This window comes from Geospiza fortis, unplaced genomic scaffold (assembly GCF_000277835.1).
Source record: "Geospiza fortis unplaced genomic scaffold, GeoFor_1.0 scaffold897, whole genome shotgun sequence".
NCBI lineage: Eukaryota > Metazoa > Chordata > Aves > Passeriformes > Thraupidae > Geospiza > Geospiza fortis.
In genome coordinates, this window is record NW_005054580.1 from 462,024 (window position 1) to 487,902 (window position 25,879).

At 43.1% G+C, this 25,879-nt stretch overlaps 1 protein-coding gene across 1 annotated transcript in view; it reads right to left on the bottom strand.

The window, feature by feature from the left end:
- Window positions 1-3,711: 3,711 nt before the first annotated feature.
- The window catches only part of IARS1 (isoleucyl-tRNA synthetase 1), a 93,359-nt gene continuing 71,191 nt past the window's right edge, over window positions 3,712-25,879 (bottom strand). Inside the window, exons 25-34 of the mRNA XM_005429846.1 lie at window positions 25,692-25,775; window positions 21,661-21,835; window positions 20,053-20,156; window positions 19,674-19,769; window positions 18,687-18,863; window positions 15,181-15,292; window positions 14,066-14,191; window positions 9,300-9,443; window positions 8,273-8,425; window positions 3,712-4,304 (exon numbers count right to left, since the gene is read on the bottom strand). Coding sequence (XP_005429903.1) covers window positions 4,222-4,304; window positions 8,273-8,425; window positions 9,300-9,443; window positions 14,066-14,191; window positions 15,181-15,292; window positions 18,687-18,863; window positions 19,674-19,769; window positions 20,053-20,156; window positions 21,661-21,835; window positions 25,692-25,775 — 1,254 coding nt within the window. The 3' untranslated portion in view covers window positions 3,712-4,221. The remainder of the gene's footprint in view (window positions 4,305-8,272; window positions 8,426-9,299; window positions 9,444-14,065; window positions 14,192-15,180; window positions 15,293-18,686; window positions 18,864-19,673; window positions 19,770-20,052; window positions 20,157-21,660; window positions 21,836-25,691; window positions 25,776-25,879) is intronic.

A 25,879-nucleotide genomic window follows, 5' to 3' on the forward strand; every position in this document is an offset into this window, starting at 1 on the left:
CCAAAGATCCCATGATTTTGGGGGTTGCCAGCACATTAATCACAGAACACAAGTCCTAGGTCTGTATTTTGATAGTCTTCACCTCTGCAAACCTGCTGCCTTGCAGACAGAAGGATGTTTGTCCCCTTCAGGCAGAGCACAAAGGATATCCCACGGCAGCACAGCTGTCCAGCTGTCACACCTGATCAAACACAGAAAATTTTAAGTGCCAGGGTACATTTTGCTTGTCTGCGAGGTTTCAGCTGTTTTCACTGGTTTGAACACTACAGACAACTAGAACAAATTGCAGAATTAGGACAGTGTTTACAGAACTCCCAAGAAAGTCTTAAAAATTAAATATTTTTAGGAACAGTTTTAATTCCATCTACAAGGAACTTCACAAGTCTTCTGAGGAGCTTTGTGACCCCCTAATTAGGACTTTGTACAGACACAGACTGGAAATTAACTGAAATATCCAGACATACTGAAATAGGAACCTTTTTCCCCCCTCAATTACATAAAAGCTATAATTATATTTGTTACATAAACATTTTAACTGGGGAAAACATTAGATAATTGATGACAGCCCCTCCCTCCAACCCCAGCTGCCCACCACTCACAGCACAGCAAGAGCAAATTTAACTCAGCAAAGTTGTGTTCCCCCTGCAAAGCTGCTCCTGTGCATGGATGGTGCTGTGCTGCTCGTGCTGGGGAAGAAAGATGTGAAAGGAAATTATCTGAGGCTCTTTTAGAGGCCACCTTTTGTAATGCAGCTGCAGACAGTGTATTTTCAATCTGTTTAATCAGTGTTGAGAGTCCAGCTCGTAAGAAATCAGATAAAGAGCAAGAAATTATTTAACAGACTGAATAATTGCTTTGTGCTTAAGCAGTAAGGATGAGGACACTGAATTCTGCTGCTGGCAGAAATCAGAAAGATTCTGAGCTGCTAAAGGGCTGAAAGGTTGATCAGCTGCCACTCAACTCATTGCAGGATGAGGAGAGACCTGTTTATTTTTTCTGTCCTTAAAACCATTCTTCTCTCTGGGAGTTACCTGCAGAAGGACACCTGCAGTCACTGCAAAAGGATGCCTACAGTCACCTGGGCAGGGCAGAAATGCAGCTCTGAGTGCTGCACCCACCCTGGGCAGGGCAGAAATGCAGCTCTGAGTGCTGCACCCACCCTGGGGAGGGCAGAAATGCAGGTCTGAGTGCTGCACCCACCCTGGGCAGGGCAGAAATGCAGCTCTGAGTGCTGCACCCATCCTGGGGAGGCAGGGAGGTGACTCTGGGCTGGACCAGCCTGGCCACACTGAGTGATGGCTCCTAAGAGTGACAGGGACTGCACTGACAGGAGCAGTGCTGCTGCTCTCCTGTCACAGCCTGTGCTGGCTCAGCTCAGCCAAGTCCGAGGATTTCCTCTGCCCTCAGCCTTGCTCAGTGCCAGGCCCTGCCCTTGCCAAAGGTGCCAACTGGGATCAGCTGCAGAATCCCAGCCTGGTGGAACTGGGGCAGAACAAACCCCTTGGAGCTCAAAGCAGCTCCCAGAGATTCAGTGGGGAGGGACACAACTCTGTGCACATGTGGTGGGGGATGTCCCCATTTTGCTGAGCTCCAGCACTGATTTTTGGATAGAACAATGGATCTGGGTTGGGTCAGCACCTCCTGCTCCCCAGCAGCCCAGCTCCTGGAGGATGCCCACATTCCAGGCAGGGGGAGAGCTGGAATGCCACCAGGTGAGAGGCAACAACATCAGGATTCAAGGCTCCAGACTCCTCCAGGGACAGCAAATGCTGTGACACAGCTCTGCAGTGCCCTGTTCATGGCTCCTCTATGCAGCAGTGGTCTGGGACCTCATTTGTGTAACAAGCTATTTAAGAGGGAAGCTAATTGAGGTACATAAATCCTGAAGAATATCACATCAAGCCAAGAGACTATTATTAGCCCAACCTAGATAATGTTATAGAAGTGCATTAAGAAACCTCAATAAAAAAATTACCAGGAAACATTCCCCCCCCTTCAAGATCCCAAGAGATAAATTCTCTCATGCAATGATTAGATATTACCCAGAAGAATAAAAAAGGAATACTAAAAATGGATATGGAGAAGGAAGGTAGAGACAGCACAAGATCACCCAAATGGGTCACAGCCTGTTCCTAACGTTCATGGCTGTGCAGGTAAGAGATCACAGCCATCTAACAGTGGCACCTGAAAGGAAAATTAACCCTAATTCTGCCTCCAAATTATTTTTTTAATTATATGCTACTTGTGTTGATGTAAAGTTAATGGAGCCAGAAGCATTTCCAGCAGTGTCCTCTGATCAGCTCTGGTCTTGTTCTTCCATTACATGTCCTACATATATTGAATTTTCCCCTCTGCTAGTTTCTACTGATCCTACCAGACAGAAAAAGCATCTATGGGCATTTCCATCCTTGTCCCATCCTTGTGATGTGAGCAGGCTGGAGCACACCTGGGTTTCTGTCATGAGGACTGTGCTGATGTGGACAGAAAGCAGAGCAAGTTAAAAACAAACAAACAAACAAAACAAAACAATCAAAACCAACCACACATACACCAAAAACAAACAAAAACAATAACAAAAACAACAACAACAAACAACAAAACAAAAAAAAAAGGAGAAAAAGGAAGAGTGACATGTTGAAGTGTGTGCAGTGAAGAAAGGAGAGGGAGATGAAACAGGACAAAATGCTTAATCCCAAATAAGTCTTTAAAAATGCAAGCAGTGTTGGGACCTTAGACTGGCTCATTAAGAATGAGGTTAGGTTGCAATCATTTACCATCTCCCTTTATTCTCCATCAACAATAAAGCAAAGTTACTTTAGGAACAGCAATCTTGCTTTCACAGAAGATGAAACCTGGACATTTTTGATGTGACAAAGAAACCCCACAAACCAATACAAATTGCATTTCCATGTCACTGTGTCACCAAAAACCAGCTGACTTCCAGGTAAAAGCAGAGGGCAACATCCAGTATTCATTAACCTGAAAAGGCCAGTGATTCAGGAGGCACAGCCATTTTTAATACTAATAAAACAATTTTCTGTAAGCTGAGTGCCAGGAAGTTGGTTCACTTCAAAGAGTCTTTACAATTTTGGTACAGTCCACTAGTGCAGGAGTTACACAGAACAGCTATCTATAGTTATTCCAACTAACACAGAGTTATCATGAACCAGCTTTGGGTTTTGCTCACAGTGATGATGAAACTCACAGAGCAATGGAAAAACGTGCACAGAAGCCTCTGCTCTGCCAGGCTGCTGCTCCACTGTTTGCAGTGTGTGTCCTGCTGCTCTCAGCACTGCCAGGACAGCCAGGGCTCACTCTGCCTGCTCCCAGGGAGGTGCAGGACCCCCAGGTGTGCTCAAAGCTCCAGGTGAACCAGGCAGAAACTCCCCAGCAGTGCCAAAGGGGGGCTCTGCCTTCCCCTTCCTTCCAGCAGGTACATGAGTCAACACTGGAACATTGACAGGCTACAAAAACTAAAACCCCAACTGTTTTCAGTCTGAAACTGCTGCTGCATCACAACAACTCCCCCCAAGCTCCTGAACAAACCAAGTCCCCAAACCTGTCAGCACCACAATGCAAACTGCCACTGGTGCTCAGCACTGTCACATCTCAGGTGGCTCTGGCTGCTCCTGATCCATATGGAGCTCTAAGAGGTCTCTTCTTCAGAAATCCTGAGGAAACAAAATACTCTGAAGTCAGGGAAGCAAAGAGTCAGGAGATGAAGCAAATTTATTGTTCCAAGTGTTGAAATTAGGGAGTATTTGAAATCAAGAGCCACACACTTGATGAAAACCCAGCGAGTATGAATGAACAAATCCAGATAACCCTTAAATAAGTTACAAAGCTGTTGTGGGAGGGTGGGAATATATCACAGAGCCTTGTAGGTAAGCCATGGTTTAGAAAAGATGCCCTCTGCACAAAGGACAGGCAGAGAACAGCATCACTGAGGTACGAGTCCCATTTCTCTCAGGCAAATTACTGCATAGATATCTAAGGTTTCTGAACAGCTTGTACAGCATATTAAGATAACATAATGAAAATACATTGTATTTGAAACCAAAGAGCAGCATATTAGACATGCACTGGTAGAAAACATCCTGTGTGCCACTAGAGATGTTAAAAGTACCATACACAACTTGGATGGTCATCTAAAAGCATAATAACTTCCTTTGACTTCATTTTTTGTGGAAAAAAGTCTACACGGTCATAAATCTGGAATTCTCAACATTCAGCTGTGGTGGGTATGACATGAACATAGAGGGTCTTCATGTTCAGGTTCTTCATAGAAACATCCTTTGTGATCTCTGAAAGAAGGAAAAGAGAGAAACAAGAGTTAGTGCTCTTGCTTACCATGAGAACTATAAACTTTTTTTTAAAAAATTGCTTTATTCAGACATTTTTGCTGTGGGACTAGGACAGAAACTGCTCAGCTCAAAATTCTCTCCCGTTAAAGCCCAGGGCATGAAAGTATGATAGTAAAAGGTTTTAAAATCAAAAGGAAGGGTCACCACACATCAGCAGTGTCCCTGCAAGAGCAGAAGAGCCTGTTTAATGTTCCAAAGTAGAACTTTTTGAAAGTCTACATCAGCCCACAGCTCTCTCATTCACATCCTGACAGAGCAGCACCTAGTTCAGAAAACTCTAACACTGTGACATGAAGTCAATATGAACAGTCCCTCATACACAGCTTATATGTAAAGCAAGGATTGTACCAGTACCTGCTGAAGAACTACTGCTGGAATCTTGTTGAGTATGCCTGAAGACTGTCTGACCATACAGGATAATTCCCTAAGTCTTCTCACAGCTGCATGCCCAGAGTTTGGAACAGGATAAAGTCCCAATAAACCTCTCAAGGACAGAGCACGCTTCCACCAGGCTGACTCAGGGGTTGTAATTACTCAAGAAACACAAACACAGAGTAATCCCACTTGTGTCTAGGGAAAGTCACCTGCAAAGCTTGCAGGAGCTGGAAATATTTCACTCTTAGCTTGTGAAATGTGATTTTTTTCCCAAGAAGCCTGGTGCTTGCTGACTTTTCTGGCAGCCATCAGCTGCCCCACTGAGGGCAGAGTGTTTGGAATACTGGGAGCTACAAAAGTCACCCCAGTATCAAACACCCTGAGGCCTCTGCACTAAGAAAGCTCAGAGAGATAAGAACCTTGGCAGGTGTAAGCAGAGAGCATTGGTGAAACCCAGATCAACAAGGACTGGGGTCACAGCGTCACTCTCACCCTGGAACCCTGCAGACAGCCCCAGCAAACACAAGATATTATAAAGATCTGGCACCAGTGTTGGCACCAAGGACACATTAATAACACCCAGACTGGCTGGGGGAGGAGGCCTTTCAGGAGGAGCCCTTCTGCAGGGTCCTGCCCCACCCTGCTTTGAAAAATGTTTCATTTTTAGACTAAACACACAGAAGCTGCACTGATTTTGAAAGCCATCTGTTAATGAGAGAACTGAGAAGTCCTCATGGATCACAGTGCTTTTCAGGAGTTCTCTTCCATTGTAATACTACCCTTTAAGCAGCTGAATATCCATCCAGAGCTATAATCCAATACAGTAATCAGGGATTTATTCCCTCACCAACCTTCCTTCCCAGGAACATGTTCCACCAGGATATAAAAGAGTCTGGTCTGCAGAAGCAGCCAAACCAATTGTGAGCTTGGCTCTCCAAGTCTCTTATTACAGATTTATTTATAAGATCTTGAAAAATTAGGAACTTACATGAACCCATTTCCAGCAGTATTTATCACAACAATTAGTTTTAAAAACTGGAAATTTGATTTATCAACACAGTGTAGGGACACCCTCCTGTCTGTGCTAATGGCTCCAGGGAAAGGCTTTGCAGGGAGCACCTGAAGTGTCCCCACCATCCCCAGTGTGGAACAATCAGGTACCTGGAACCTCTGTCTCTCCAGCTCAGGAATAAGCAACACTCACCACTTGGACATTTCTTTTTGGAATGTTTTCCAACATTACAAAGGGGAGTGAAAAGCACTCCCCTTGTGCTTTTGTGTTCGTTTCTCAAAAGCTGGTGAGCTTCTGTGCAATGGACAGCAGATGCCCAACTGCCTGGACTGACAACATTTATAAAAATAACTCTTCAAAACCAATAACTCATTTTCCACCAAGTGATTGTTTTTCCTTTTTATTGAACAGGCACCAACCTTCCAATTCCTGGGTTATTTTCATCAAACGTTTCAAACTGTTAACAGCAAATACATTTTTATTTTTAGACTAAGGCACAGAAAACCTACTCCAGAGACTGAACTTTGTTGCTCTGAAGGTAAGACCTTGAACAGATTGATCAGAAGATGAATGGGAGATTACAAAACTGCAACAATATAGATAAACACTAATTGACCTAATGTTTTCTAGAGGCATCAAAGTGTTTTATATGCAGCACTCATTTTTCATACAATGAGATGTGAAGATAAAATACAGCTGTGCCAGTGTTTAAACTTAAAAAATGTCATTCAAGGAGGTGAATGCTGAGAATTAAATCTGAGAGAGCAGAAGTGTGGCTACAAGGCATTAGCTCCACAAATAAACCTCTGGGACCAAGCTCTCTGTGCTCTGAGTTTAAAAGAGACCAAATATGTTGTTTTGGCCTTGGAGTAGTTCTCAAATCTGATGTTCACATCACTGTGAATTGTTACTTCATACACTTTAAGTTTAAACAGTTCTAGAGAATCCATGCTACAAACGTTACAGTGATTTAACCCATTTCCCTTTCAGGTGAAGGCATTTTAAAAATCTTCACTTCAACTGAGCCTTAAAAGCTGTTTTGCCTGTCTGTACATTTTCCTGTCCTGTCAGCTCCTTGCCTCTTTCAAAGCTCTGGAGTTTCCCACAGTGGTTATTTCAGTGTCTGAACAGAATCATCTGGTGCTGAACCAAAAGAGGAACTGTGCCCAACATCCCTTGCTCCTGAGTGCCTGAATCCCTGAATCCCCAGGTGGGCAAGGCTGCACACAAAAATACCTTTCAGTTTATGCAAACCAAGTGTGGTTCATCTTCTTGGTTTTTACTCCTTGTGCTGAAACACTCCAGGCTCCAGTTCTCTGTTAACACCACCCAGCACATTATTTTTGGCATTTGCTTAAACTATCACTATAAAGTTTCATCAACATCTGAGAGCCATTTGAATTACAAAAATGGCTTTTGAATAAATACACTTAAGGTCATACAAAGTAAAAATTAAAAAAAAACCAAAAAAACCCAAGAAAACCAAGAAGCCAAAAATTCACAACAAAACCTCCCCACCACTCCTTGCTCAGGTTTCAACATATCCCACCTGAATCCTCACAGGCAGCTGAGTGACCCCAGCTCTCAGCAGCTGCACCAGAGCTGCCCCCTCCTGCCCTCCCCACTGACAGCAGCTCCTGAGGAAGCTCAGCCACCCTGAGATGGGCAGTTTGAGCAGGATGTCCAACTTCTGGACAGGTAATGTGGGATAAGCCATTAAATGTCATGGATCCCTCCCAAACAGCCTGTAAACCACATCACTGTGACACACTGCAGACAGAACCCTTAGCATCATTTCACTCAGCTGAATTCTCCTGCAATTCTCCAGGAATCCCTGTTTGGAGTTGTTTTGGTTTTTACCATGTAGTTTGCAATCCATTCTCTCTGTCAAATGAAGTCCTAAATTACTCTGGTTCAAGTTTTCAGCACCACAGATGGCTCAAGCTTCAGTCACACCTTCCTCATGAATCAGAGATTTTTGTTTCCCATCTGTCAGTGGGTATGGGGGGCTCTTTAGCATTTCAGACCTGTGAGCATGTGCTGAAGCTTCCTGCTTCCCAGGTATCCCAAATGGCTGTGCCCTACCTCACTGCTCTAACAGAGATCCAACACTCTTTTCCACTCACTCCAATCCTCCAAGACAATTCAATAAAATGAATGTTACAAGTTTGAACAGATTCTTAAAATATTCCTACTGTAGACTCAGTTCCAGGAGGAGATTCCCTGCTCAGTCTCTCAGCAGGGCACTGCTGACTGACCTTTACTGCAGGAGGAAAAAGCTTTCACAACACCTTGCCTTGGCCATTTCATGAAGGGAATGCATTACAGCTTAGAGCTCCTACATCTGTGTGTTTGCTTAAAGGATTTTGTTATGCTAATATTGAATTACGGGGCAAAATTACAAACCAGTGTGTGAACAGTGTGGATTTAGTAATTAAACTGGATCTCAGGTTACATGAGCTGCTCCTCAACAACAAATTCCAAGGATCCTCAGATGAGCAAACCAAAAGTCTGTGCTTACCATGAGTTAGTGCTTCATCCAGGAACAGCTTTAGCCTCCTGCTTCTGAGCCCAAAAACTTTTGCTGTCTCATGCAGAAGAGCTTTGTAGGTTAATCCATTCTGACCAACAGGGTTTTCCATTAGGAGAGTTCCCACTGTTCCTTTCTGGCATTCTGGACAAGATAAAACAGCTGAGTCACTATTGGTGAGAAATGAAATTACTTCATTTATCTGGGAAAATTGAAATTTAGGATTTCTTCTTCCATTTCACCTCTATTTCTTCATGGTACTGAGAGATAAATTAGCAATACCAACCTACAGATATTCTCTAAGTTCATTAATTATAGAGGCAGAAATGTAAGTGATGATTGACAGCTTGACCAATAGAAGAAAACTTCTTTACATGGGTCAACAGAATAACCCAGAGTCCAGGAAACATGAAATATTTCAACAGGACACAGAAACCACTACGTGCAGAAGCTCACCAAGCACCTACTTATGATCAAATCTCATGTAAAAAAAACACATTTTTGGCTCCTGCAAGCTCTCAGTAGTGTCAGAAAGGGCTCATACCAGGGCACAGGGTAAGAGCAAGTTACTGAAACAACTCAGCTGCTCCCACATGAGCTCTCAAGAATGCCAGAATAGCAGGTGGGAAACAGAATTACACACACATATATTTATACTCCAGACCAGATGAATAATAAAATTCACTTGGCTTTTAAATAGCACTAAGAAATGTTTCACAGGCTGTTTCCAATGGCCTGGTGAAAAGCTGGCTCTTCATTCAAACTTGGTCAGTTTTAGACTCAGCCTTTTACAATGAGCTGCACAGGTGAGCTGATGGTCAGAAACAGGGAAACAATGCCCAGGGGCTCATGTTTAACTGCTGCCCCTTATCTCAAACTGGCTCTCCTTTTGCTCTCAGGAGAAGAGGGAAGATTGTTTTTATCAGAAAGTACACACTAGGAAAAAAAGAATAACCACAATCCCCATGTCCCAGTGGAAAGCTGCAGCTGAAGAAGAGCAGCCCAGCAGCCCCCATACCTTGTGGCTTGGCATTGATGAGCTGCAGGTTGATGTACTGGCAGAGCAGGGCACTGGGGGAGCTGGGCAGGCCAGGGGCTGACCCTGCTGTCACGTGCAGAGTCCTCCCACTGAGCCCCAGCAGGTCTGTCTGCTTCAGCAGCTCTGTAAAACAAAGGGACACCAGTCAGGCCAGCCCAGAGCTTCTCACTCCTGCCCCCACTGTCTCCTCTTTCACCATCCTGCCCTCCAGAAAGAGCTTCTCTGTTGGAAAAATGGGATTTGTGCAGAAATATTTGGTTTTCATAATAACACAAAGAGGGTGCTTCGTTTGCTGTGGAAATTAGCTCCTGTATAACATTTCTTATGCACATAGTGACTTAGGCAATAAAAACAGTTAGCTAACTTCAAACAAGCAAGAAATGATTCACCCAAGCCAACCATTCAGTAGCCATTATGGGCTACTTCCATGAAAGCTGAGTGCAAGGCTACAAGCTTCCCAAACAAGAAGCTTAAGAGAGTTTTCAGCAATATAGAGGAAAAAAAAGTCACAGTAAACTTTTTTTACCATCTGACTTGAGCCCAGCTTCTTCCCTTTGAATTTTATTTTTTTAAATGTAGAAAAAGACAAATTTTATTTTCTATTTTCTATTCCTATCTCATTATATGAAAAGCTGTGACTTTTGCTTGCACCCACACTTCCCTGGCCAAAGCAGCACTGGGAATGTGTTACTATGCAACATCAGGATATTTATTAATAACAAATATTAAATATATTAAATTAATATAATAATGAATAAATTAATATATTAATAATAAATTATTACTATAGTTATGATATTAACTATATTAAACTCCAGAAAAAACAAACCAAAAAGTTCAAGTCATGGCTCATGAATAAAGCCTCCTACAGGAGTATCTGTGTGCAATGCCAGCACAGCTCATGATCCAGCACATGACTCCAGGCAGGCAGGTGGAGAGAAGGGGGGAAGGCCAGACCCAAACCAGGAGCCCCATCTCCAAGGAAATCAGAAGCAACCCCTGGAAGTGCTGGGAGGAGAAGCTGATGAGGTTTCTGTGACAAAAATGAATCCTGCAGCACTGCCTGAGCCTTGAGGTCAAACAGAGCCACTGATGGGCATGCTATTAAAATACACAGGAATACATCACTCTGTGCTGCAAAGAGCTCCAGAAATCAAATCCAGGGAGAGCTGATGCATTCAATTTCTTGTCAGAACTGTGTGTTCCTGTACATATGGAACAGGCACACCTGTCAGCTCCAGCCAACAGGTTTTCATTCAACAGCAGCCTTATCCACATGTCAGGGAGCCTAAACTGTGCAAAGCTCATTTTCTATAGTTCACCTGAAAATCTCAAGGGGAATAATTCATAAATGTATACTTTTTGTAGGTTTATAAACTTATAAATTAAAAAAAAAACCTAAACCGACCACCCAACTCCCAAAAAAAAGCCCCAAACCCTCAAAAAACCTAACCCCATAAAAAGATGAACAGCAATCACAAGCTACAAGTTCAAAATTCTGTCAAGTGCCACAGAACAGAGTGAGATGAACTGGGAGCATTTACAAGGTTGCTCAAGGAAGCAAAAAAAATCTCAGGCTGCACCTAAGATTCTAAAATGTGTATTTTAAATATCAACTTTTATATATTTGTATATAAATATATACAAATTTCAATTTAACAGTTTAAAGAAAAAAGAAATCAAAAGTCAAGCACTGCTCTGGCCTGTCTCAAGCACAGGAAGGGGATTTGCTTTCGGTTTTATTTTAAGGAAAGCAAGAAAACAACTGAATTAACAAGTGGAGAGGAATTAGCAAGGTTCCATCCAATGGAAGGGAGGCAGGGGCAGGTTTTTCCTGAGCCAGCACCATTTCAGGCCATGGGAAGAGAGAGCACAGGGGGTGACAGAGGGGGAACACTTGGCCCCAGTAACTCCCAGTTTGCCCTTCCCCAGCTGGCAGATCCTGGGGATCCATGCAGGGCAAGGAGGCTGAGCTGCAGCAATGGGGGTTTGCCCAATTAACAAAAGAGCATTTGGCATTGCAGGAGCACTGACATTTCCCAGGGAAGAGCTCAGGCACAGGGCTGACAGAGGAGTCTGTTCACAGAGCCCTGTCACAAGAGCAAGAAAAAATGGATCATTTCTTCCTGGGTATCAATAGACTTGAAGGCAAGCAGGCATTACAAATGCTCATCAAAATCTCTTTAAAAGTCAGTTCTCCCTGCAGTGGGGTTTAAGTGCTAATGCTCTCCTCTAAGGTACCTTACAGCCTCACAGACTTTTAAAAATTGAAGATTAAAAAAAATCAGCCATCTGAAAATCATAAAGATGAAATAAGGCATAGGTCAAAAAGTTTGTAGGGGATTTTTGCCCCACCTTCCTTGCTCCTCCCTTTTATTTTAAGCCCTACATGATCTACAGATGCATTTCTTCCCATAAACATAATGAACCTGTTTTAAATAAATCTTTTTCATTATGGGCTACTGCCATGAAAGCTGAGTGCAAATCTACAAGCCCCCCAAACAAGAAGCTTAGAGAGTTTTCAGCAGTCTAGAGGAAAAAAAGTCACAGACAACTTTTTTTACCATCTGACTTGAGCCCAGCTTCTTCCCTTTGAATTTCATTTTTTTTAATGCAGAAAGAGACAAATTCTATTTTCAGTTTGCGAAGGTCAGTGCAAGTCCCAGAGCCTTGTTTGGGGGGTGCAGTTCCTCAAAATACCTTGATACACTATTGGGGAGGAAATGTTTATCCCATTCTTCCAATGCTGCACTGAAAAGCAGAGACAGGACCCATCTGAGAAGAACTGCCTGATTCTGTGCCACAGCACAACTCTAAGGAAACCTTCATTACAATTAGAGAACACGATCATAAATTACTGCAAGTACAGTGGACAGCCCTAGAAACCACAGGAAGGGAATGAGGATTCAGAAATATGGTTTTACTGGGTCCCAATTTTATTAACACACATAGGAACTATTCAGAAATCACTTGTCTGGAGTGCACAACCTTTCTCTGCAATTCCTCTGGGACACAGCAGCTGATTCCAAGCCCTGGAGTCACCAAGAGACCTCACCTGAGGTTACCCACAGCAGAGCAGATGGATTGTATCCAAAGCAAACACTGGGATTCTGGTTCTGTCCTTTGACACCTTTCAGGACTGTGTTTCTGGCACATGCCTTGAGCTGGGACTCCCCAGGGTGCCACATCTGCTGACCAATACTTGTTTGAGATGTGACACACTGCCACAAAAGCCAATTTGATGATCTGATCTTTCCAAGGGAATTTCCACATGGTGAATAAGTGGGCAGGGAAAATACCCTGCTCTGCCCAGACCACTGACACTGAAAGGTGAAAATCAGCATGCCAAGATGGAAGCCCCAAAATTATTCCTAAGGAGTAAAAGTGACAAGGAAAGAAGAAGGAAAGAAGGAAAGAAGGAAAGAAGGAAAGAAGGAAAAGGGCCTTTGTTACTACAGCAGAGGAAGAGAAAAGGGCCTTTGTTACTACAGCAGAGGAAGAGAGAAGGTTTCAACTTTCTCCACCAGTTCCCTTTAGGACTTCAGCATTAATGGATTTGTGCTGCATCTTTTTGTCCTATAAATGGCAGAAAAACCCCAAATATGGAGTTAAACTACTTCTAAACTTAATGAGATGGGAGTCTCTCAGCTCTTCTGGGCCTTTTGAAGGTTATCTCTTACTATCTGTGGTGACAATGAACAGTACAGGTGCAGACCCCCCTCTGCAGGCACAGACCCCACTGTTATCCCTCGTACTAGGAAAAGGATTTCAAGGAAAACCATTTCCTTCTCCAAAACACAACTGGAACTTGAGGAAGATACTGAAGGATTTCCCCTAAATCCCCTCTGACTGAAAGCAAAGATTAATCCTTTTGTATGACAGTACTGTTCAGCTGAGCTGAGCACAACCTGAAAGATTAATCACAGGGAGCTAATGGATGACATCAGGTGGGAAACCCCCAAAATCCTCCTAGAAATATTCTCAGGACAGGACAAGAAGGAAACTAAGGACTGAGATGGCAGCAGTGACACACAGACTATTTCTTTATGGATGTCACTCTTGGACATGAACTGATGATCCTCAGCAGCCCTGGGGGCACCCCAAATCAGCCAACTCAAGTACCTCCCCCTCAGATGAGCTTCAGTAATATTTCCATTAAAAAAACCACTAATAAAAGGTTTTTTAGCCAAGCAATTAGCATTTTTATAGTTTTCTGTGGGTTTTTTTACATTCTTTTGCCTTAAAGTTTAAGCTGCAAAAATTATTCAATAGGTTTTTCTAAAAAAAGAAGAAATGCAGAGCTCCTCAAGGTTCTCTAGGGTGGAAAGGCAACATTTTTCTTCCACAGATCACAGTTTGCATTCAGCTTAAGTTCTCACCCTGCCTACTGAGCCATTAGGGAAAGCATGGAAAGGCTGATGGCAGCTCGCCATCAAGATCCAGCGTAGCCTGGGCCCAGTGGAAACACTGAAATAAATCACATTTTGTCCTGATGAGAAGTGCAATGGAAGCAAGATAACAGATGAGCACCATTTAGCAGCAGCTTTTGGAAACATGTTGATGTGACTATAAACACAGTCTCATAAGCTAAGTACTATAAAATGGAATATTTCCTTACCCATTTTCTTGTCAATTTGATATAGCTAGCTAGATAGATATAAATTACACAGTAAATAATTATACAGTAAATGACTCCTAGCTGGTGCTAGAAAGACTTTCAATTTTCCTTGTCATACTCCATTTACCTGTGTTTCCATTAAAAACTGTCAGTTTGGAATTTTTAAGACCAAAAATGCAGGAGACAGCATCTACAAGTCCAGTGAAGTTCAAGGTATTATCTCCTTTTGGATTTTCTAGCAGCAACACACCATCTAAAACCAAAATTAAGAAATTAAAATGCAGTTTGGAAGCAATATCCAAGTTCTAATGATTTTCTAATGATGCTAATTACTTCCAGTGAGTTTCTAAGTCAATTTAAAACTGGCAATACTGCATCTTCCCAAACTTTTTTAGTGGGAAAAGGGAAAGAAAACAGAGAAACAAACTGATGTGTACTTCAGATTTATGGTGTAGAAGTGCTATTTGCTTTTATTAACAAGGGGCAGTCCCATTTGTGTGTTACTAAGGTACAACCCAGCCAATAATTTAATATTATAGGTATTATATTGGTTAAAAGCTGAGACTGTGCCCTCTGAGATGGTCACCAGCTTTCCCAGCTGGATTCCTTCTCACTCAGGGAGCAGCTCTGTGACCATGTCCAGCAAGGAACACTTATTTCCATACATAAACTGGCAGAACATGCAAGAAAAAACTTCTCCAAGTGAATTTAGTTTTCTCCCTTCTTAATATCTAACTCACCCTTGTAACAACATCACTGCACCACTGTCCACTGCCCAAGACACAGTCAGGCCATTAGCTGGTTTTAAGTATTCTTTTCATCTCTGTACTTCATATCTGAGCTTTTCAATGTCCTCCACATCCATGTCTCATCTCCTGCACAGTGCTACAGCAGGGATTACAAATCCTCAAGCACACCCCAAATCCAGAGAGTGCAGTCCCCACAAAGATACAGACACACAAACTCTCCCTGCAGCAGGAGTGACAACTCCTGTCCACACAGAAGAGTTTCCCTCAGCAGAAATCACGGACAGCTGTGGTTTTGCTTTGAATAATTATTTCCAATATTTTCAATAATTATTTAAATTATTTTCACTTATTTTCAATAATTATTTCAAGCTCCTACTGGAGGGGAGGCTGCACCACCTTTCAAATGAATTCAGGCTCCAGCCTTCAACACTCCGTTTCCAAACTCTCCCTTCCAGCAGCCCTGACAAAGCAAGCTGGGGATGTTCATTCCTACCTTGCTCTGTCCCATTGACACAAACTTTGAGGTTGACATAGGCACAGGCTGGGCCAGCAGACTGGCACACCCCTCCTCTGACCAGTGTGATTTCCAGCTCTGATCCCTTCAGCTGGGGAAAGACAGAGATTAGCATTATTTCAATACTGCTTATTAAACAAACACAGCAAAACGTTTTCCTTCAATAAACAACACTAAGATCTTGCCTTGTTATACTAAATGTGATTTACCATAAAATAGGGATTTTTCCTACATCTGCCTTCAGTGACATTGCTTCAGACATCAATCTGCCTGTACCAGATGTCAGGAAAGCAGGGAACAAACAGCCTGATTTTCACGAGTGATGAGCAGTGATGACACCCTCCCAAAATACAATCCCAAAGCACATCTGCCTGAGAGGAACACTCTTCCAGAGAAATTCAGATTCCAGTGACTGACCCGGGCCCTGCTCTCAGTCACTGCCTGGAGAAGCCTCACTATCCCTGGGGGAGCACTGAGAACCCCCTGTCACAGCTGCCTTGGTGCCCACCAGCCTTTGAGAGTCTCCCCAGGAGGCACCAGTGACCCTGTCAGACCTGCAGGCACTCCAGGAAATCCAACATGGATCTTCCAAAAAAGATCCAGAAATCACCCATATGAACAACTGGTACTAAAGGACCATTTAAGCCATTTTGTTTTGTAAATTTAGAGATGGTCTTTGGCAAGAGACACAGTCCAAAGGGTGACAGACAAATTTGGAAGTGTCATTCTTTACTCTAGTCCTATTACAAAGTAGGGAAAAACACTTATGCAGCAACAAATGCCATTCTGTGTTTATCCATTCTACTAACAACTCAAAATTCATTTTTCAAGTACCTACTTTTCTGCCCCAATAGTTTCTGAGAAACTACTTTTTTGTTATTGTTGTGGCTTGGAGCAAGTCTTTGGGAAAGGAGCTCAGAATTAAAGCCTTGTATCAAAAATTGATCCAGGATAATTTCCCAGAAGTAATGACTTGAATGTAATCACAATAAATGTAAAAAGAACAGAGTGCATTTCACTTTTGTTCCAGTCCCCACATATATTCAACAGCAAGCAGACTCCTATTACTCCTCTGAGTAACTTGCAGAAATTTGGTGCAATGATCCTGCCACAGCTGACTTAATTTACACACTCCCATGAAGGATTTCTCAGGAAGGGCTTTCTCATGTCACTGCTCTGGATGTGACAAAGGAGCTGCAGCAGAACAGAGTCAAGCACCTGCCCTAAGCAATCCATCTCTGCAGGCCCAGCAACACAAACTCCCAAGGAGCACTTGACAGTTGCACTGCAATCTCAGCCATCTGTTTCTCTCTGGAACATCTACTCTGAAGTCTGAGTGTGTGACAAACAGTTCAGAGGCACAGCCAGCCCATCCATAAGCACAGAGAAGGTTGCAGCAGGCACAGAGCTCCTCCTCAAGGAGTTCTCTGGAGTGACTGTCCCTGTCCATGGTAGGGCTGGAACTACATGAATTTCAAGGTCCCTCCCAAACCCAACCCATTCTGTGATCCTATAACTGAGACTCCTTAAAATAAATAATAATGAACAAGTGCATTACTTCTGCTCTTCTGTGCCTCCATTTCCCACACACACACAGACTGTTCCCCCTCAGCACTGGCAGCATTGTGTAGAATCCTAGGGTGGCTTGGTTGGAAGGTGCTTTACCTTGGTGACCATCTCACTGCACTCTTCCTGCCAAGGACAGGGACACCTCCCACTGTCCCAGACTGCTCCAAGCCTGCCCACCCTCCCAGGGAACATTTCCTTCCCAATATCCCATCCATCCCAGCCCTCTGGCAGTGGGAAGCCATTCCCTGTGTCCTGTCCCCAGTCCCTCTCCAGCTCTCCTGGAGCCCCTTTAGTCACTGGAAGGGCTCTGAGCTCTCCCTCGAGTCTTCTCTCCTGCACAGAGAACATCAAACCCAATTCCCTGCTCATGGTTTTGTCTGAAACCCTCTCCCTGCCAAGGTTTCAAGGTAGCAGGAGGCCCACAATGAGACAACTGCATTTCTCTAAACTGAGCTATCAACACCCCACAGAACTGGCTGGCAGAACAATGCCATTTAGTGATGATTTCTGTAGATTTTCTCTGTCTGAAATTCAACATTTGTGCAAATGCATGGCCTGATCCACAAACCTCTCCCAGGGTCACACACTAGCTCATCATCTCCACAGCAGAGAGGACTGCCTGGTTTTTGCTGACATCCAGATGACAGCCATCAGTTCTAGCCACAAAAACCAGGTCAGGTGCCTCCTGGCAGGGGAGGATTTCATCTCTACACACAGAGCAGTATTTATGATTAAACCAATACACTCATCTTTCCACAATGGTTTTCTTCACTAAAATATACTCAATTAGATTTAGGTAAGAGCAAAGTAAGTGTGGGGGGAACCATACTTGCACAGGCATTAAAGTTTTCATGGAAAGCAACAGTGACCAGCACTAAAGCTCAGGTTCAGGTGACCTGAGGCAGGCAATCACACAGGTGATTCCCAGCACTGTATTTCCAGCTGCTTTTACATTCCGATTCAGATTTGATGTCATCCATCAGAAGTATCAAATAAGTACATATGTAGAAGAAACTTAAAAGATTTTCAGTGATTTCTTAACCACAGTATTTACTCAGTGTTTTCCCCCTGTCTGTCACTAGATGAAACTGATAGTTTTGAAAAAGGACAAATAGGGCTTTGTTTCAAATCTGTACAACCTCAGAAGTGCCATTAATAACTATAAAACATTTCCTTTACACAAACTATTAAGATGGATGAAATGTGCCCTTTCCTTTCAGCTATTCCCTGCCTTCCCAGCCATTCTGTAAATCAAATTTCAAGTCTGATGGATCCTACACTCTTGTGTGAATTAATCTTTGTGGTCCAGCAGGACATTTATATTGAAGAATAGTTCGTTCACAGTTCTGCTAGGAATGTCTTTTGAATAGAGTAAGTTTCAGTAAAAGCATGGCAAAACTATCATCAAATATGTCAGAAGCAGCAATCAAAGAAAACAACAGAAATTGCTGCTGATTTGAAATATGAAACTATACTTTTACAACAGACAACTTCAGCAACACAAGGCAGAGGAAAAAACATCCTTAAATATTAAACAAGTTGGTCTTAAGCCAAATTTAGCCTCGAAGGAGTAGTTCTAGCACAAAAGTCTATTAATCTGAGAAAATCAGAGCAACAACATTTTGGCTGTTCAAACAACACACTAATCCAAGTACAAATAACTGTGTATTAAGTTCAGACAAACAACTCTGTTTACTCTGGTATCCAAGCAGCTTGATTTTCAAAATCACCATGCATACAGAACCCAACTCCTTTCTTTTATAAACCAAGAAAGACTAATACAAAAAGTTATAAATAGAAAACAATATCTGCTGTATCCCACAATAAATACTGACACCATTATTCTTTAACTGGAGCAGCTTGTTGGGTTAAAAGCAAATAAGATGAACTATGCAAGCAGTGCTTTTCCTCCTTACTTGGGTTGTTTCCTGGATGAGAACTTCCCTTGAGGTAGGCACCGGGTAAGGCTTCAGGTCTGCCTTTATTGTGGCAAAAATGAACTCAGCGTGCTGCTGGATGACAGTGTCCAGGTATTCCCCCTCTGGCAGGGCCCTGTAGTACACTGTGATCTCATCTGTGGGCACCAGGTTCCTCTGCAGGACACACAGACACCATTACTGACAGCAAAACCACACACCAAGAGAGCAATACTTGTCAAGTTAAAAAAAAAGGTATTTATCAAGCAGTTGTTAAAAGCTTCCACAAAAGACTTAGAAGAAAATGATCCTTCTACAAAAACATCAAGAATCTTAAAACATGGGAGTTTAGGCAAGACTAAGTATATTGATATTCATTATAGTGAAAATAAATTATGGTTTTATGTCATTACAAACCTGAATTTAAATCCAGTAACACATAGGAGAGTTTTCATGGCCACAATCCTTCCTGGTTATATTTTAGACAGAAATAAATCCTCAAGTTTTATATACGTAAAAAAACATTAAAATATATAAATCTACATAGGTGTAGAGATATATACACATTTAAAAATACTACAGAGGTGTGTATATGTTTGTATATATATATGTGTGTGTGTGTGTGCGCGTGTGTATGATCTACATAGATTTTTTTTAAATATACATAATGTAAAGAATATCTATTTTGGTAAAATTTGCAATTTTTCAGTTTTATGCTGAAGAAAGGTCCTTTCCAACCCAGACTTTTCTATGAGTCCATGATTTATGCAGCCTTAACTGCATTGATCTTTTCCAAAACAACATGTCCCATGAAAATTTTCTCTACACATCCTTTAGAGCTCTTGCAAGGGAATCCAATCAGAAAGCCATACATGAGGGGTAAATGATACAGGGCTCCATGTTTAATTAAAAATGCAGTCTGTGCATATTGCCCAGAGTGCTGGAAAGGGAATGGAAATGCCTCATCCCACCCCAAGGATTGCTCACCTTCTTGCGAAGCTTCTGGATGCGATTGATCACCTCCCGGGCCACGCCTTCATCCACCATGGACTGGTCTGGGGTCACATCCAGCAGCACCAAAACCTGAGCAAATGCACAAAACATTGATGATCAGGTGACAAACTGGACACAAGGTGGAAGTAACACTGTCAGGAGCTCAGGATGCCTTTAGAGAGCGCCTCATTTACAAAATATGACAGTGGAGAGAGCGTTGAACAGCTCCAGGATTCACACATTCCTGGAATGTGCTGAACTACCTGAACTAACAAACCCAAGCCAAGCTTCTACCTCACCATTTTTCTACTGGTTCCTGAGGAACTCTTCCCTTAATCAAAAAAAGAGAGAGAGGAAATAACCAATAAAATACCTGAGCGTCAGAGTGTGCCTCGAACTGGGCAGATCCCTCTGTCATCTGATACATGAGACGGAGATCCTCCCCATGGAGTTCGTGTCCTTCCACAACAATGCTGCCTGCAGGGTTGGCAGATGGAGAGCAGCTCTTACCATCCAAGTAAAACCCCCAGTTTTAAATTCAGAAAGCTTCAACCAAGCATCAGCCTTCAAATATGTGCAATGAATATATATTTGTATATTTGCAATGCAGTCAAACAGCAGTTAAACACTAGTAAGCAGCAGTGAATTATCCCACATTTCCATTTTTCACATAAGCATTTCTCCAGGCAGCAGAGCTCAGTAAAACACAGGCACTTCAGCAACTGTTTGTGTGGAACCATCTGAATGGAATAAAACTTAAAAATAACCTGTATACTCCACCAACTCCAAACTTCCATTTAAGCAGTTTGCTAAACAGATATAGCTGCAAAATTCACACCCACTTGTAACTCTGGAATCAAAGGAATGCTTTTAGAATAAAAGCTACTGCACAAATACTCAGTTCCAATCTGATTCAGTCTCACAGAAAGCTTATTCTCTGCTTCATCTTGGCTTTACAGTAGCACTTAAAATCAGAGAACATCCTGAGCTGGAAGGGACCCAGAGGGATGACTGGGTCCAAATCCTGCACAGACATCCCAACAATCCCACCCTGTCCAAACTCTCCTGGAGTTCTGGCAGCCTCAGGGCTCTGACCATTCCCTGAGGAACTTGGGCAGTGCCCAGCACCCTCGGGGAAAGAACTTTTTCCTATTATCAACCCTAAACCTCCTCTGACAGGAAGGAACAGTTTAATAGGAGAACAGTTTAAAATGTGTGTCCACAACCATTTCTAAACTTTGTCAAAAAAAAAAAAGGAAATAATAAACACAAATTTCCTCCTTGAAACAGCTGAAGAGGGATAACAAGAGGGAAGCAGGCCTTAAGCTCCCTTAAACCAAGGGCATCCTGGCCTGGATCAGGAATGGTGTGGCCAGCAGGAGCAGGGAGGGCATTCTTCCCCTATACCTGGCACTGGTGAGGTCACCCCTCGAGTGCTGTGTCCAGTTCTGGCCCCTCAGTTTGGGAAGGACATTGGGACACTGAGCACATCCAAAGGAGGCAACGAGGCTGGAGAGGGGCTGGGAACACAAACCCTGTGAGGAACCACTGAGGGAGCTGGGGGAGTTTAGCCTGGAGAAAAGGAGGCTCAGAGGTGACCTTATTGCTCTCTACAACTTCCTGATGGGAGGTTGTGGTCAGGTGGGGTTGGTCTCTTCCACCAGGCAGCACTGACAGAACCAGAGGATGCAGTCTCAAGCTATGTCAGGGAAGGTATAGGTTGGATATTAGGAAAAAATTTTCACTGAAAGAATAATTAAGTACTGGAATGCTCTTCCCAGGGAGGTGGTAGAATCACCATCTCTGGATGTGTTTAAGAAAAGACTGGCCATGGCACTTGGTGCTACAGTCTAGTTGAGGTGTTAGGGCATAGGGTGGACTCGATGATCTTAGAGGTCACTTCCAACCTCATGACTCTGTGATTCTGTAAGCCCACAGAAGGATACCCTGCCACCCTAGAGGGCTCTGCCCCACTACAGACCTGTCTCCTGGAACCTCTCCAGCTGCTCGCTGCTGAGCTCCTTGATGGCAGCCATGAGGGGCTTGAAGGCGCCCTTGAGGCGGCGGCCCAGCACGGTGTGCTCGGGCTCGGCCCTCAGCCGCACGCCGTACCTGGCCTTGTCCGCAGACAGCGTCAGCGCCCGCACGTTCAGCTCCTGCAGGGACACACAGCACACGGCTCAGCTGCAGATGTCAGGGTGAGAGGTTTGTACAGGGTTGTGTCAATGGACAGAGTCACTGGGAGAGCAAACAAACCCAACCCTGAGCCCACCTTCAGCAGCAGAGCCCGTCCCCACCCTCAGCCTCCGCCTCCAGGGTGTTTTGTTATTATCAGGCAACTCCCACCTCAAATCAGCCCCTTTAACTTTCTTTATGTCCTACCTCCACCTAAGCTTCTACTCAGCCTTCACCCTAAGCAGCCTAGGCCTAGCCTTCCACCGAACCCACCTAAACTCAGCCCTGCTATGTTTAGAAACTCAGCAGCCCTCTTAATTTCCCCCTCACAACTGCCCAAGAGCTGAACCCATTCCCTCTGTGTGCAGTGGCCTGGCAGAGCTCAGGAGAGGAAATTCTGCTGGAACAGTCCTTTCAGAACACACAGAGCCAGGAAATCATTAGCAACCATTTTATGGTTGAGGTTGTACAAAATGGCCTCATTTTGTCTCCTCCTCACCTGTTCATTCCAGCTCCTCACTGCACAGAAAACCACCCGGCTCAGAAAAGCTTCCTGCAGCCAAAGCAGCTTTATAAAACCTGCATGGACTTTAGGAGGGGCCCCAGACTCTGCAGGAAAGTGTGAGCCCATTTTTCTGAGCTGCACATGCAGATTTTGTTCCCATATCTGAAGGGAACATGGTGGTGCTGTGGGAAGTGTTACACAACTGATTGAGAGGACAACGTGGTTTTCACATGAGGAAAGACCAAGGCTGGAACTCTTAGGACAGAATATGGCTGGGGTTGGAAAACATGAGGCACAGACCTGCACGTACATTTCACTGCAATCCAGCAGGTTCTGTCTGCCAGGCTGCCCAGTACTTGGAGCATTTGGTGTTTAATGCCCACTGGATGATGGTGAGAGCTCCCATCACCATCCTACAGCATCACCAGGTGCTCTTGGCAAACAAGCAAGTCATTTAGAAGTAAATGGCAGCATCAGCATGACAGGACTAGCAAGTAGCCAAACATTTGGATTGAGAAATAATGTTTAAATACAACCTCTGAGCTGCAGCCTAATTCCCTAGGAAGTCCTACTGACATGAGGAGCCAAGAACACAACTGAATCTAATTTTATTTAATACATCTTTTAGGAAATCTAATGAAAATTATGCACTTCAGAAATTCAGTTTCAATGGGGTGCTGCTGGAAATGAGCCCATGAGTTGTAAATGACAACCTCGTGGGGGAAAAGAAATAATAATCCAAAAAATAGCACAAATTGAAAAATTACTTTGGGCCTGATTAGATAAATCAGAGAAGCCAACTCCATCAGGACAAGTTTTCTGTACTAATTAGATTAGGAAATTATTCTTTCATACACATTATCCATTTAAAAACCCAGAATGAGTCTTAGAAAAACAGGCAAATCTGTATCTTAGGTCTGTTTACATCAGTCTCAGAGCTTTGACTTAAAATAATTCTTAATTTTATCTTCCTAATTACTCAAAATTAGCTCCTTAACACATCTTTCAAGTCTCATGGGGACAGTGGGGCAATCAGCCCTTCCCATGACCAGCTGAAGAGCTGGAATGCCTGAACATACAAGAGCCTTCAGCTGGTGCCATGTGCCCCAGCTATGCCCAGTCCTCAGAACAGAGACAGAAATGTCAGAAATGCTGTGCTTCAGCTGGGCTCTCTAAGCAGGCAGCCTAAAAAGGAAAATAAGTACTCATTATGTAATAGTGTAAGAAATGAAAAACTGCTAGGCCCCCCAGGCACAGCTCCTGTCAGATAATTCAGCCCTGGGTTTGATGGAGAAGTCAATTTTCTGTTTTACAGCAGCTCTGCACAGGGCTGGGGGTTGGAGGGAATACAAAGGTTGGATAGAAACAAGATTCTGACTGTGCACAGAGTCAAATTTACACAGAGAAAACCTTTCCCTAGAAGCAGCTGGGAAGAAAAGTCCTGACCCAGGCTTGTAAAAGGCCTCAAACAGAAATGAATAAAATGCAACTGTGTCCAGTTGCTAAAAGCCTTCTGGGTTTATTTCATTTCATCTGCTTGGCTATTTTTTCATGACAACTCTATAATCTCGCAAGTTCTAATATTAAAATCCATTTATTTAAATGATTGCTGTGTCCTGAAGATGAGAGAGGAGCACTGCAGATCAAAGACTACAGCTCTTTCTGCAAAAGCAATGAATGAAATTTCTGAAGAATTGACAAGTATATTTTTCCCACTCTTTTGTCAGCAACTACACTAAATTAAATGGTGTAATTCTCCTTACCCATTACCTCTGGCATCTGCAAATTTACTCCTGGCAATCACTGAAGGTTCTAAAGCTCTGAATAGGCAGGAGGTTGATGAACAAAGCTGCAAATGCAGCCCAAGCAATGCTGCCCAGCCTGCCTGTAATCACTGACCTCTTCAGCTCTGCACCATCCAGTAAACAACAGGATTGATTGCCATGCAGTACAATAAAACACACACTAAGCTCCAGCAGCAGCTTGTTGAATTTTAAGACACATAATAAAACCAGGACAATAGACAGTACTTTGTGTTTGTGCTTCCACAAAGGCATCTGAGTTTGTTTTAACTCATCTCTCCAGAAGAGACACTTTTGTCTGCAGGAGCAAAGGAATGCTAATCAAAACATACAAATGTACAGTCCAATTATGTAATAATTTAAAAATTGTTAGCTTCTTTTGTTACCTTTCATTAGCTGTAGAAGCTGACAACAAATTCTAGCAAAATTACTCTTTTGGAAGCAATTTGAGGAAGCAAACCTCATCTCCCTTAAAACCGGATTCTCTAGAATTTAAAATCCATTTTTCAGATCCAAAAAATGGGACAGACGTTAGCCTAAATTTCACAGAATTCTACTGTTGAAGAGACTCAGATATTGAAATTATTATAATTAATAATAACAGCAATTCTGAAGCAAGGGATCGTAACTGCCAAGTCTAAGAGCAATAATCAATAAGTTAACATGACAGAAAAGCTTTACAGTCCCCCTTGCAAATCAATTACTATTTTTTAATTTAAAATTCCTCTAGTGAATAATTCTTAGGCATTTAACTCCCAGAGTAACTAAAAGCAAGCAGCATACAGCACTGATGTAGAAGTCCTGTGCACTGAGCTGTGACTTCCTGAACCAGTGCTTATTCCCTCAGCAGAATTTTTAGAGATTTTCATAGATGTGTATTTAGGCTTGGGGAAAGCTCATGTTGCTGGAATTATATGTAACACAAGTTTCAGAGTCCCTCATCTCCTGAATTCCCCACCTGACATGGCTGCCCTCACCAAGACAAGCGAGGTGAGCTGATCCTCTTTGGGAAGATGCACATTTTTGTTCTCTTTGACAAGGTAAAGCAGCTGACCTTGACAATGGCAACTTCAACGACAACAGGATGGCATATTTTAAGCACATGAGCAGATGTGCTGTTACAGTGAAGAGAAGAAAGGATCCTTAAGCTGCCAAGAACAGGCACAGGATAATGAACAGGCACAGAAATGGCCACACCATTTGCAAAAGGGAAAACCCCCTCAGATCCTGTACTGCCAGTGCTCAGTGGGAACAGAACAAGAATTTTGTGTCACAGATCCTTGAGGATGGATTTCATGGCTTTAGAGAATGCAAACAGGCCAGAATCTAGCAGCCTCCCAGTGCAGTGTGGTCAGTTTGTAGGATTAAGTATTTCTCAACACTAAACGCCTTTGGCACATGACCCACTGACACCCCTTTCATTTCAGCTCTCCTGGAAATTCATTTCACCTGTGAGTTGTTAATATGGTCAACAGGGGAGGTTGTTCAGGGAACCAACAGACACAATTCCCTTAAACATGATGTTCTTACCTCGAGTACATACTTCTCTAAAGACCTGATGTTTTCCAGAGCTTCTGGATCCTGGTGGATAACTACTACTTCTTTCAAAGGATACTGGGGGAAAAAAACAAAAAAAAAAACCAAAACAGAAACTTAACTATTCAGTTTCCCCGGGTTCATCCCAAAGTTACAAAGCTGTTACACATTCCCAAGGCATG